General features: G+C 39.1%; 1 protein-coding gene across 1 annotated transcript in view; it reads left to right on the forward strand.

Moving 5' to 3' along the window:
* SLC4A10 (solute carrier family 4 member 10) overlaps nt 1–15,351 on the forward strand; it is a 299,055-nt gene that overhangs the window by 95,542 nt on the left and 188,162 nt on the right. Inside the window, 2 exon segments of the mRNA XM_029605602.1 lie at nt 9,667–9,813; nt 13,240–13,340. Coding sequence (XP_029461462.1) covers nt 9,667–9,813; nt 13,240–13,340 — 248 coding nt within the window.

Below are 15,351 nucleotides of genomic sequence, written 5' to 3' on the forward strand. Positions count from 1 at the left end.
ATTACCTGAGGGTATTAATGAGCCTCCTATGTGGGGTTCTATCAAAAGCCTCGCTGACGTGCAAGCAAACACATCCAGCACATGTACTTGATCTAATTCTCTACACAATCAAATAAATCAATGACATTCCTTTGTCATGATCGGCCCGGTGGGCCGATTGCTCCAGCCACGTGGTCTGCCGTGCGCAGCCGTGACAGAGCCACGCTCGGCAGACCTTGTGATGTGTCCTGGGCTGGCCTGGGTGGCGAATACCTGGGCCGGTCCAACATCGTGAATCCGCCACTGGGTACATCCCATCCTCCTTCCCATTCTCTGACCACCCCTCCTCAATCCCTCTCCCTCCCCCAGTTTTGGATTCCCCTCGCTTTCCCCTATCTCTGATTTTTTCTTTTCCCATCCTCCCTCAGTATCCTGCCCCCTATCTCTGATCTTTTCCTACCTTCTGATCTAATCATTCTCCCTTTTCTTCCCAATCTCTCCTCTGTCCCCAAGATGCCATCTCTATGCAGATTCCTCGCTTCCTCATATATAGGGCAAGATCACTATGATTCCATTTACTTTATCCAAAAATATTAAGAAATCAATTAAATAAACCTTAGATTCATCATTCTCCTATATTTGTGGCATAGCTGCCGAATTGCTAGGCCACTCACTAATTAACTCAATTTTATATTCTCATGGGACAACATTTAGGATACAGAGGCAAGATGATCAATTCCCACTGATTTTTCTTCAGTGAAATTATATATCAGACTTTGAAAAAAATGGTTGCTTATTCTAGTGAGAATTTTTGCTAATGGCAGTTTGTATCTTGCTTTGCTGCCCTTCCTGGTAGACAGAGAATGTGATGACAGGCACAAAAGTAGGTCAAGATGATCCTGAAACCTACTCCAAGTGCTATAAAAGCAGCAGTCTATATTTATAGCAGAATGATGAGGTGATAGTGGGCAGCTGGCTGGCAGCTGGCAGCTGGCTGAATCATGGCAGTATGGTTGCGCCTGCTGTGGTGTGGCTGTGCTGCACACTATCGCTCCCGTAGCGCCAAGGGAAAAGGTGGAATTATTTCCCGCGGTGCTGCCGGCGATAATGTGAAAAACATTATCGCCCGCAGCGCTGCCGGGAAATAACTCTGCCCAAACCTGTCCACATTCCTCCCCTTCCCCTAATTAGAATAATACCGCTGCAATGCGGCCAGTATTGCGTGTGATAAGGCCATACCGCACACGATACCAGCACTTTGCAGAATAAAGAATGACCCTGTAACTTATCTAAACACATGAGGAACATCAGAAAATTACTTAATTTTTATAAAGTAAAATATAATTTTAATTATTTAATATACAAATCTTTCACAGAGTTGATACAGAATCTTCTATCTCTTGCTGCAGAATCTACCCCTTAGCTGCCATAGGAAACTGGGGTCTGTGACTATAAGTGACCATTGTGGAATACAGCTGGAGATAGGGAGTGGAAATTTACAGAGCTTGCAATGAATACGTTTGTTAAAGCAGAACTGCTAGGTAATCTGTGCAAGCTTAATATAAAGTTTGCAAACTAATCAGTTGAACCCCATTAGTTTGAACTTTATTTTGTAAGAAATCCAGTGGGGATGCCCATGAATCAGCAAATCTGGAATGGACTTTGAACCGATTCACGGATAACTCCCATCAGGCTCAATCAATGAGAATTTCTATGACTTGGCAAATCCACATTGAACAGCGTTAAATCTGCTTGAGTTTGCTTCTGATCTGCTGAGAAATACATGCTGGATTTTACCAGTGGATCTGAAGAAAATCCAAATGCTCCAACAAACTTGATCCAGGATCAGATGAGGTGGGGGTAACTGAGCTCAGCAGCATCAGTGAGGAATGGGAGGAAGGAGGAGGGGAAGCAGCAGAATGCGAGAGGGCAAGGTTCAGTCAAATGTATCCACATGAATGGAGCAAAGCTTTAATACATGAACTCCATTATGGGTTAAAAAGTCTTTATATACTTTAGTGCCATATAAAGCTATAGAATCAAGTGCAAATTTTGCCATTTAATGTTTATAATCTCTCTATTTATCTTTACATATATTCCATGCCTTTCACAAGCTGAAGGTGTATTTTTACAAAGTATCTTACATTTACATTGCAAGTTAGCAATGAATCATGCAAGGCTTTTGTTTGTTTTGAATACATAGAACAACATTTATTAATTAATTCTAATTATTATTATTTTTTTTTTTACTGGCAGTTTCCCCTGCTCCTATGCACTTCCAACTCAATTTCGACTGGGATCTGATACCATGAGCCATTATTTTTGACGACCTGAGAATCTGTTTCCCCCATTTTACATGATCAGCCAATTCACTTAGCCCAGTGATTGCACTGCTAGTCCATACCTATGAACCCCAAGTCTGGCCACACTGTGTTCCCCAGCTGGCCCAGGGAGTTGAGGACCTGACCTGGGGCTCTAACCCAGGTCCTTTGTGTGGCAATGTGTGGCACAGCTGCAGAACTGCTGGGCCACTCGCTATTTAATTCAATTTTATATTCACATGGGACAACATTTAGGATACAGAGGCAAGATGATCAATTCCCACTGATTTTTCATCAGTGAAATTGTTTGAAAAAAAGTGGTTGCTTATTTTAGTGAGAATTTTTGCTAATGGCAGTTTGTAACTTGCGTTGCTGCCCTTCCTGGTAGACAGAGAACGTGATGACAGGCACAAAAGTAGGTCAAGATGATCCTGAAACCTGCTCCAAGTGCTACACAAGCAGCAGTCTATTATTCACCAGAAATGATCTTCTTTTTATCTCATTATATAATCTTGAGATAATGTGTAAGTTCACATATTACACACACTCACACGTGCAGATAATTACAGTATATTCCTTTAACACCGGATATGGTGATATTTCTACCATAGACTCCATGGAGTCATGTTGAAAAAAGTTTATACATTTTGCACAAGGGATCAAATGACTGACTGTAACCTCTGCTTCCTGTTGCACAAAAAAAGTGTATGAAGATCTGGAGTCAATGTTCACTTTCAGTACTCTGTCTAGGTGAAAAGTCCATGGATAGTTTTATATTTGCAGATCTGGTAGCTAATTTTGAAAGAAAATGATGTGCATAGATTTTCTTTTGAAAGTTTACTTAGGTCAGTACCCAGTGATATAAGTGCCTGCAGACTTTGCAGTCCTTTTTCTGCAGGCAGAGGAAAGCGGGTGAAACTATTGTGCAAATTTGGAAAGTCCATTCAGCCCATGTGCTTTACTCCCCACAAACACGCCCCCAGGAAAACCCTTTTTAAATGCAGCTAAAGCATGCACAATGTGAACCCTGTGCATATTTTTTAGCAGCTCTGAGGAAGGCAGTTTTTAGAATGGCCAACTTGCTATTTACCTGGGCAAATGACTTTGAAAATTGTCCTCATTATCAGACACTTTGCAAAATGCATCAAAATGGTTGCATTCATGCTTGTTTCAAACTTGAGCTAATGTAGTTATTTTTCTCTTTTTCCTGTCAAAATTATCCAAGAACATGGATTAGTTTTCCAGCTTAGCTCCCTCTTTTCCCAACAGAGCCAAACAGGGTTAGAATTAGTTAGAAGTAGTAAGAAGACAGAAAGTCCAGTGATTGGAAATGAGCCTCCATCATTCTTGAAGGAAAGACTTTAATAACCTGATTGGTCCAGGATAAGCCATCCAATAAGTCAGAACCTGCCTTCTTGTCTCCTGCTCCTTCTTTACATGAATCCAAGGTGCAAAGTGAAAATACTTAGGGCCCAATGTAACAAGCAAATGGAGTGAGAGTTAAAAACTTTCAGGCCTGAATTAAAATGTAAAAAAAAGGCTGAGACGGGGGGGGGGGGGGGGTGACAGGGGGAGGAGGAGTTTACAGAGAGGGAGCAAGATCTGGCACTGAGGGAAAAGAAAGCACTATACAGAAGAAAAGCTACCTTTCTTCCCTTTTATGCACATAAATCATGCTTTGTCTGGTTTTTGTGCATAAAATCTGATTTATGTGCACAAAAATGTTTACAGAGAAATAATTTTGTGTTTTATAAATCATATTTTCTGTGCAGAAAACACTTATTTATTTGAATCTTTTTTTATACCGACATTCATGTAAACATATCATATCGATTCACATAGAACAGGGGTACAATAATATTAGGAAGAAGGTTAAATTACATAGAACAGGGTCATGAGAACTCGGATAATGGAAAGAGCAGGAAAGGCATAGAAGGTTGAATATAGTTACAAATGATATAGAAAATACAATAAAATACAATAAACTTATAACATATAACATATAACTTATAACTGCTTACCAACCTAAGATTAACACATTATCTCTACGCAGACGATGTTCAGATCTTAATCCCCATAAAAGAGTCACTCTCAAAGACTCTCCTATACTGGGAAAATTGCCTTCACTCCATTAACCAACTCCTCAACAATCTGAATCTAGTCCTAAATACATCCAAGACCGAACTGCTCCTCATTTCAACCGACCATTCCAACTCCTCGCTTTAGCCCCCTCATACAGCCCAAATCTCTCATGCTAGAGACCTCGGAGTAATCCTTGACAATCGCTTAAATTTAAAGAAATACATTAACAACACGACAAAGGACGGCTTCTACAAACTGCAAGTCCTAAAAAGGCTCAAACCCCTCCTGTTTTTCCATGACTTCAGGACTGTCCTCCAAGCCACGCTCTTTGCCAAGATTGACTACTGCAACACACTCCTTCTGGGGCTTCCACTCTCCTCCACAAAACCTTTTGCAGATGCTCCAGAATGCAGCAGCTAGAGTCTTGTCTTATACAAACCGCAGAGAGCACATCTCCCCCATCTTAAAGAACCTTCATTGGCTTCCAATAAACTATAGAATCTTACACAAATCCCTTACCATAATCCACAAAACGATCCACAAACAACACCCGCTGGACCTCCAGTTCCCCCTCAAACTCCATTCCTCATCCAGACCCATCAGAGAATCATACAAAGGATCTCTCCATGTGCCTCCCAACAAAACTTCACGCCACACCGCAACCAAAGAACAAGCATTCTCGATAGCAGGACCCACTATTTGGAACAATTTACCTCCGGACCTCAGACAGGAACCCTGCCTACAAACATTTCGAAAAAAACTTAAAACCTGGCTATTTAGCCAAGCTTTCCCTTAATCTATTCAATTTCGGAACTCTACATCTCAAGCCTTCCTGTCATCTTACATAGTGAATTCTTTTAATCACAATGGTTATCCCTCTCTCCTTCTATTCCCAAGTTTGATCTCCTTGTTATATGTAACTTTATACCTCCTCTGATTATTCTACTGTTAAATGGTTGATAAAATGTTTACCCCTTGTTTCATGTAAACCAATTTGATATGACACCTGTCATGAAGGTCGGTATATAAAAGAATTAATTAAATAAATAAATAAGTATAATAAACAGGCTGTTAGCCATACGGGAGCTAACATTCATAGGGGTGGGGAAAGTGTATAGTTATAGAGTAAATGTTAATGAGGAAAACATTATATAAGGGAAGAATAAAACGTGTGGGGTAAACATATATGAAAGGAAGCATATTTATGGGATAACATATTTCTGCGGCAGATAATTTACCAAAAGTTAGAATATTTTAACATTGAGGTAGCATCTTTAAGGGTAGCATTCCGGAGAGGAAAAGAAGGAGGGAGGGTGTTTTATGCATATAAATCCTGACTACAAGAGAGAGAGAGAGAGAGAGACTATCTACAAGGCCCTCATAGTAGTGAAGTCCATCAAGCTAGGGTGAGAGAACACAGTACAAAATTTCATCTTTGTGAGACTTTCCTCACTCCAAATGACGTCAAATCTTCACCAAGGTGTACTGTGCTGTTCATACATCTTACTCTACATGAGAAACTGGCCCCTAAACCCTAAACCACCACCAACACCTCACCTTATTAGATGGCCATCTTATAGAGATATAAATACTTTACTACTGTGAGGGTCTTATAGTCTCTCTCTCTCTCTCTCTAAAGATGCTCTTCTGAGGAAATGTGCACACCTGTGCCATGCTAAGGTACTCCTCCTTATAACGTAAAATGAGGAATAGATATAGATCATACCATGACTGTGGTCTTGCTTCATGAATATTTTCATGAATATTTTTGCACACACTTTCATCATAGGGTGTAGTACAGAATCTCTTATGATAACCTGGAAAACTCATGAAAATAAATGTCTAGGGAAAAGGTGGAAAACTGACAATGATGGCAAGTCCCCTTGAAGCATGAGGTGAAATCAGATAAGAGATTGCAAAAAAGTAATACTATATAAATAAGTCACTTATAAGTCTGAGGCACAATAGTAAAGTGAAAATGGCAGTTCTCAGAAATAATTTTCACTTTTAATGTAAAGATTTTCACTCTGATCTATTCAGAACCTGGAAATGGTCCCAGGGAATTAGAAAACAGACAGAGATCCATAAAGAAGGAGTGTTTGTTAATTACTGTTTCCCTAAAAAGGAATGCCACATACCAAAAGAAAGGCACGGTTAAGGGAGGTTCAAACTTCAAACCCCTTGGCTACTCCATCACAGCCGCAAATATCTTCTTTTTTTATGGCTACAACTGAGAGGCCGGGGGAAGGAGCCGCAGTAGAGTTTGCTTCAGAGCGAGAGGCAAATCTACAGGCTGAAGCCATCTCTTTAAGCCTCGGAGCACCTATGCCTCCTTCTCCACCAGCTATGAACATAGAAAATCTCATAGGCCCTCTTATTTTGGATGAGGGTATCGAGAGAAGTAGTAAAAATACGAAAGATCTCTTAAGGAAAGGAGACTCTCCCACAGGGGGTGAGGAAGAAACCAGGGCAGAAGTGGAAATAATATTACATCAAACATCTTCAGAGATTACCATGGACTCGCTGTGGTCTGCAATCAAATCCCTGGAACAGGCTATTATAAAATTAACTTTGAATACTAACAATTTTCAGCAGAGAGTATTGAAAGTAGAGAATTCAGCTTTGTTGTGTAATAATAAAGTAGCTGTAGTTGAAGATAGATTGGGTAAAGTAGAAAAATTGCAAACAACAATGATAAAATCTGAAATGATTAATGAAAAAAAAGTTAGAATTTCTTGAAAATTCATTAAGATATCCCAATCTTAGGGTATTGAACTTTCCTTATCAGAATTTAACATCAGCAGTAGATATGTTTAAAGATTATATGCAGAGTAAGGTCCACAGCAAACCGAGCACAACTAGCACTCAAATATATATCCAAACCAGAAGGTGAGTACTAGAACAAAGAGTATACAGTCCCGGAATTCCACATCAATTTTTAATGTCACACATTTTTATTATTCATATTGGCAACTCCACTATGTAAATCAACAACTGTTTCAACAAGAAGGGTCCCCCGACACGGACCCGTGTTTCGCCAGGGGCTGCATCGGGAGGGACGCACAAAAGAGTTTAAATGAGTACTGTAAATAAAACATAGACATGGGACTGTATTAGAGGAAACAACCAGTGCCAAAAAATAATAGAGATTTCATAAGTCTAAAATTTAAAGAGAACACTTACCAACACGAAGTCTTTAAGAAGCATAACAGGGAGCGCGTTATCTATAATCAGACAAGGAGCTTTAAAGCTGTCAAAAGGCGCCAAAACAGTCACAGACCAATCAGCTGAGGGGAAAAAACCACCAATCAAAACCCAGAGTTCTTATCCAATCACAGGTCAGGTGAAATGAACCCATTCAATTTCTTTGTTTAACCCTGCCGGAGTAACGGTGTTCAAACGGTGAATCCACCGTTGTTCATACTGAATCAAAAGAGAGTCAAAATCCCCTCCCCTAGGGAGGGCAGGAACCACTTCCAATACAAAAAAGAATATGTCTGATACTGTATGAGATGAAGAAACCCAGTGGTCAACCAGGGGGGCCAGGGCTCTGGCATGTTTGATATTAGAGCGATGCTCAATCACCCTTGTTCTAATCTGTCGTGTAGGGGAGGGGATTTTGACTCTCTTTTGATTCAGTATGAACAACGGTGGATTCACCGTTTGAACACCGTTACTCCGGCAGGGTTAAACAAAGAAATTGAATGGGTTCATTTCACCTGACCTGTGATTGGATAAGAACTCTGGGTTTTGATTGGTGGGTTTTTTCCCCTCAGCTGATTGGTCTGTGACTGTTTTGGCGCCTTTTGACAGCTTTAAAGCTCCTTGTCTGATTATAGATAACGCGCTCCCTGTTATGCTTCTTAAAGACTTCGTGTTGGTAAGTGTTCTCTTTAAATTTTAGACTTATGAAATCTCTATTATTTTTTGGCACTGGTTGTTTCCTCTAATACAGTCCCATGTCTATGTTTTATTTACAGTACTCATTTAAACTCTTTTGTGCGTCCCTCCCGATGCAGCCCCTGGCGAAACACGGGTCCGTGTCGGGGGACCCTTCTTGTTGAAACAGTTGTTGATTTACATAGTGGAGTTGCCAATATGAATAATAAAAATGTGTGACATTAAAAATTGATGTGGAATTCCGGGACTGTATACTCTTTGTTCTAGTACTCACCTTCTGGTTTGGATAAAGATTATATGCAACATGTATTAAAAATGCCTAAGCAATCACTGCCTGCTATAGCAAAGGCCTATTATATACATCCAAGGAATATAGAAGATCAATCGGGAAATATAGAATCAGAAGGGCCACTCAATTTGACAGAGGTGATAGAAATGTCAAGTGAAACTAATATCGTTACTAGAAGTACACTTTTTGTATCATTTCTGTTTACAACTGAGAGGGATACAGTTCTCCGATTATTTCTCAGACATCGTCTTGAGAAATTTCACGGACAACAAGTATGGATCTACCCAGACCTCTCAAGGATTACTCAATTAAAAAGAAAAGAGTTTCTCAAGTTAAAATCAGAAATCCTTGTAAGGGGGGCTACATTTATACTAAAATTCCCGTGTAGATGTGAATTGAAATATTTAGATCAGAAATATGTGTTCCATGAGATATCTCAGTTACGGTCTTTTCTGGATTCTCACCCCCCAAATGTGGGAAATAATGCATAGGGTAATTAAGGTTTAAGTTGTTATTTTTTCTCTCTGTATACGAAGAGGAAAGAGATTAATTTCTCTTTTCTTTCTTAATTTGGATTCCTTAAATCGCTCATGTAAAAGTCCTTTTTTCCCTGGATTGCCTTGAGAAAATACAGATAATGTAGTTTATAATTACCCTTTGATATATTGATGATTGTTATAATATGTAGTATCATAATCTGTATTCAGTTAATGTATATTAACGTATGTTCTTTATTGAAAATTCAGAAATTAAAAATGAAAAAAAAAAAAAAAAAGAACCTGGAAATGGCATCAGCAGAATCCTTTATTGTACTCCCTTGAAAGTATCACAGTACTTGTAAAATAGTATTTCAGTATATTCGGATATTAGTCATCAAATTATCAGAAGGAAAGCAAGAGAAGCTTGTGTCTTAAAGAGAAAATGATGATATATATATATAATATAGAGATAAACAGATATATCTATATCTATTTCTCTTTCTCTCTCTCTATCTATATTAAAAATAGCACATTTAGCTCAAAGTCCTTTATACATGGAGCATTTCTGTGCAGTAGTATTTGAATCTGAGGCATGGATTTTCACTCTTAACCACAGGTATTCCATGATGTTGCATATAAAGCTAAAGATCGGAATGATTTGGTTTCTGGAATAGATGAATTTCTTGATCAAGTTACTGTTCTGCCACCTGGGGAATGGGATCCAACAATTCGAATAGAGCCTCCCAAAAATGTCCCATCTCAGGTAAGCATCCTGAAAGAGGCACAACAGGCTAACACAGGATCGGGGCCTCATGAAGCAGGGTTAATGTTATACAAGCCTTGCCTTTCTCATCTGAATATAATGGAGCTATTGCATGATGGGGTGTGCATGCAGTGAATATTTTTTTCTTTCATTTGCTTTGCATGTCATTAATTCTTTTTCTCTCTTTTTTTCATTTTGCTTGTTGTTTTGTTTCATTTCATCTCTTTAAAACAAAAGAACAAACAAACATAAACAAAAATCTCTCCAAAAAGCAAAGCTTAAAGAAAAAAATGTTAGGTCTGCCCTGGCCCCTTGCCCTCTGCCACCAACACAACCCCACTCACAGTGCTTTCTAGACTATTCTGGACCCCCCCAACCAATTACCCCATCCATGGGTAGAAGAGACAGGATCAGTTCCCATTTTTTTCTGCCCCACCAGGTCTCCATCTCAAAAAGGTGCCAACCAGACCTGAAGGCAATGCCATTTTGTTATACAGAGGTATCTCCCATGCAAAAAAGGGCACCAGCCATAGGGCCTGCTGGTGCCATTGTGAGATAGAGACCCCGTGGGGGAGGAGCAACTGGGGATCACCCCTAATCCTTAGGTCTGCAGATGAGTTAAGTGTTTTGTGGGGGAGGGGTGGAAGCTGCCATATTTTGAAAACAAAACAAAAACAAATTATCTTTCATTTATTGTTTTGTTTTCAAAACAATATGAAACTTGAGATGTCTTGTTTCATTTCAATTGAAAGAACATCCCTAATGTATGATGCCAGTGCAAAGCAAATGTGTGCCAAAATTATTTGACACTATTGGGTGAAGTTTCAAAGGAGTCATGCATGTAAAACTAGCATACATGCATGTAAGTAGCTTGAACTCATATACAGTACATGCTATTTTATAAACATGAAAAGCATTCATGTATTTTGGGTTTCACACGCACATTTACCTGCGCAGAAAAGGGGCAGTGGGAATTCTGGTTAGGGCCAAGAGGTATGCAAGTAAGTTGCTATTTTATGAGATTGATGAGAATACATTAGGCAATGTATTTGCAGAGTTTTACATTTGCTAGTTATCTAGCATTGCATGTATTTGTGTGTAAACTTACACTCGCGTGTATGTTGCAGGGTAGATATATATATATATATAGTCAGCAATATATGTGTGCATATGCTGCCATGTGCAGTTATTCAAAAGTTATCCCTCCCAATGTGCAATTTCACCTGCCTGTCGGTCTAGACGTTGGTTAGAATTTATAGATATAAAATAATGTATATTACATGAATAAATAGGAAGATAAATGAAACGTATTATCTGTCATGTGTAAAGTAAAAATTAGGACTCAAAGGATGACAATTACAACAGTGCAATAACAGTAAAAGAAAGAAAACAAAGGGAAAGTGATGATTAGCCTTCGGATTTTCAGCCTTTCCCGGATAGGATATATCTTCCAGTAGTAATACTCCTACAGCAGTGCTGGTTATCTTGCTACCAGTGTTGCTTTCAAGGCAATGCATGATGGCACCGGGAGGGGTACACTTATACTGTAGCACCGGAAGTGAAGCCATTTACAGGATGCTACAGGAGTGGAAGGGATCGGGTTGGCTCAGGGATGGGAGAGGAACGAGGAGGGGTGGCCAGAGGATATACTCTAATTTTACAATAGTTGATTCACCTGAGGAGGGAAGGGGCTAAGGCGCCTCTGTGGGCCTTTCAGCTTGAAATGTACCCATAGATACTCACAGCTTCTGATTCTCTGGGTAAATTTTCTGACTAAGACAACACGCATACTTTTGAAAATACAAAACTATGATCATTCTTTTCTCATATGACCTACCTCCACCTGGGAAAGTCTCAACAGGAGTGGCCAACTCTGATCCCCAAGAGCCACAAACAGGACAGGTTTTCAGTATCTCCACAATGAATATGCATGGGCTAGATCTGCATACAATGGAGGCAGTGCATGCAAATCTATCTCATGCATATTCATTTTGGATATCCTGAAAAACCTGACTGTTTGTGGCTCTTGAGGACTGGAGTTGGCCACCCCTGTTCTACTACAATGTGGGTAATGCGTGTTGTGGCACAATACATGCACTTTTATTTGCATTCGGAGGAGGGGGGGGATTTTTATATGGCTATGAAAGTTGCCCTTTCTATGACATATCTGTAGTCAGAGCCTCCCGTATGAGACCACTTTTGGGGAACACGCAGAGTTCTGCAGGGTGGGCGGTGCAGAAATTGAGTCTTTATATAGGGCAGATGAGGCTCCATTTCATCCTTCCCCTCCTCTTGCTATTCTGTGTTGACTGCTGAACATGGTTGAGAGCTGTCAGGCTGTGAAAGCATTGCAAGGGTTCACTATTGAATGTTCTGAATGAGCAAAACCTGCACTGTGACATCTGAACAGCCAGTGTTATACCTTCATGAGCAGGAGAGAGGCTCATCAGTTAAGGAGAAGGTAATGTGTTGGCAATGAAAAAGTTATTTTATGAGGCTGGTGGATTGGATACATATTTGCCTTTCAAGAATACAATAATTCATCCTCTGTAGCTTCCCAATCTTTTGGTGTTTTTATTCCGCTATTGAAGTTTTCAACATATGTTGTGTTGCTGCATTATGGAGCTGGCCTGCATGCATGTTTCTAAGAAGATATTTAAATGAGGCATTGATGTCAGCATAATAATAGGCATTCTTGGAAATGGGGAGAAAGTTATGCACATATATTGGATTTTCCCTTAGTGTAATTTGTTGTGTAGAAACAGCTTTCTAAAGCAGGTGCTTCGTACCCTCGTAGGTCACTGCTAAGCAGCTTACTCAGAATTTAACTCTGAATGTCTGAATGTCTTGGCTTATCTCTATCATCCTAAACACCACAGAATCCTCAAAAAAGTGCCACACTAACAACTAGAGTGATGCCATATAATGGCCATGTAAATCTGGGTCATAACTGGAACTTCTCATTTTTAACAGTTTCAGTTTATAGGTGAGGGAATTACCAGAACACTTAAAAATATGTGCTTGGATTTATAAACCAAGGAAGAATAAATCCAACCAAAATTCTTTATGAATTGAGAGTGTTTTGGTTGTTACTATGTTCTTCCTTTTTTATGTAACCAGGACAAATACTGAGCCTTTCAACCAGAAGCCAGTCCTTTTTGCCAAACAAACATTCTGCCCTGGTGGCCTGAAATACTGTCACTCTTTTCTTGTTTGACAAGCAGAAACTTCGATCTACTCCAATAGTGGAGTGTGCTGTAAGCTTGGATCCTTCTTTCTTTCACCTAAGTAATTCATCCTGTCACAATCACCATCCGTACATTGTTTATTGTCACCCAATTGTATATTGCGAGTATTAAAAATGGGTTTCTGTAGTTTAAGCAACAGAATTCTGAACTGTATAAAATATGTTTTCCTTTTGTGCAGGAAAAGCGCAAAACTCCAGGAGTACCAAATGGAACAGCAGCACATGGTGAGCCGATAGAGCATGGAGGACACAGTGGCCCAGAGCTGCAAAGAACTGGAAAGTGAGTTAAAAGGTGGTATTATATTATCTACAGTATGTATGTTTTTACCATATGCTCCAAATGCAGCAGATCCAGCTTGTAGTAAATGCCATTCTAAGACTTTTCCACTTGTAAGAACAAGGATGTTACTCTAAGAAGAATCAATGATGATCTAGATGTAGATTGGACAAATTGGTGGATGAATATTTCCTTCACATGTGCATGTTATAAAATCTCCTCACTTATGCATGTAAATGCTGACAATTCCCATCTGTTCACGTAAATACTTAAAATTAGGATATAAGATTTCAGTGTATGTGGCTGTGCACTCATATAAACGTACATATGGGTGCACGTGTGCTCGTTTTAAAGTTATCGTCTTATTTAGATAGTAAACTAGGGATGTGCATTCATTTTTCATGAATTAGATAATTTCAACAAAATTGTCTAATTCATCCTGGTTCTGGAGAACCTAAAAACGAAAGCAATTTTTCCGAAATTTTGTAAAAATTCAGTTTTGGGGTTAGTGCGCGTTAACTTTAAAATGTTAGTGCCCACTAACCCGAAAATCAGGGTCCCCTGAAAAATAAAAAGCCCAAACAGCGGGAAAAATTAAATTTCCTGCTGCGGGACGAAAACAAAGCCCAAACCGAATTGTTTTACCGCTGCACATCTCTATAGTAAACCGTTATTTATAGAATTCAAAAAAATGTACTGGTGATAGGGACCACTCAATATCAATAACCCAGTCGTGATAACGAGACCATCAAATGTTGAATTCACAACAATCTTTGCTGAGAATAATGCTTTATAATCATTGGCCTCAAAGCTGTACAATTTTTTCTATTGCATTTAAAAATAATACCAATCATAATTCTCACTTATCTCAATGTGGATTCCTGACACTGACAGTGTTTCAAGGTTATCTCTATCAGAGGAACTTATTTCTTGAATCATTCAGTGCCTTGTCTCTGAAAGATGACTTAATATGGAACTCTACGCTTTTACTCATTTTCTGAAATCTACATAGTTATCCAATTTCCTTATTTAACTGGCAAGAAAATCTTGAGCTGAACCAATACACTGAAGGTTATAGCTTAAATGTTATTCAAGTGTACCTCTTTTAGTGGGCCTGATCAGTAAAGGCCTTTGAGAATACCTAAGGGAGTATCTTGGTACATAAAATTATAGTCCCTCAAATAGGTTGCCCTCTCATAGCACAAAGATTTGAATACTAAGTACAAAATTTTGAACCAAACTCTATATTCTACTGGCATCCAAGGTAGACTTTTCAGGATAGTGGTCCTACTTTATAACATATCCTCCCCCCTCTAACCCGTGGCTCCCCCTGGAACCCGGAATACAAGCATTCTAAGTTCAGCCAGTAGGTATTACCACTGTGTGATGACTGAGGCTCTCTTCCCTTAGGAGCTATGAACACTGTCTCCACAGTATGCCCAGCCCCAGCTGATCTGGGCAGCAGAAGTGGAACCCAGAAATCAAACCCATGTCTTCTACACAGCAGTGCACAGCACTGCAACTGAGTCACTGGGCCAAGCCTCTGCTTCATATATGAAAGTTTCAATGGAGGGGATACTGGGTGTTTGATTAAAAATGGAAACATATTCCCATTTACAAACGATGATAAAGATTCAGAGTGGTTTTTGTTTTCTTGTTTGTATTATTAGTCTTAATCTGATTGCTAATGTGTTGTTATTTTGTTATCTATTTCTGTTGATTTTAAGACAAGTATTTTAATGTTTATTTTCACTTATGTTATACATTTATTATACTTTGGTCACAACAACTGAAAATGATTTTCATTTTTTAATTTTAAACTTTGAACTAAAAATGGGAAGATGGATAGAATTTACACTGAATTAAATACTTGGCCTGAGTGGTCTTTTTTTTTAAATGGAAGCCCAGAATAAAACATTTGGAAATTTTTCTGATGAGTCATTTTTCAGTTTGTTTTGTTGCCATTTCCTGGAACAACTAAGCCACATCCCTACTGCAGGAATGTGCTTCCATT

The sequence above is a fragment of the Rhinatrema bivittatum genome, chromosome 6 (genome assembly GCF_901001135.1).
Source record: "Rhinatrema bivittatum chromosome 6, aRhiBiv1.1, whole genome shotgun sequence".
NCBI lineage: Eukaryota > Metazoa > Chordata > Amphibia > Gymnophiona > Rhinatrematidae > Rhinatrema > Rhinatrema bivittatum.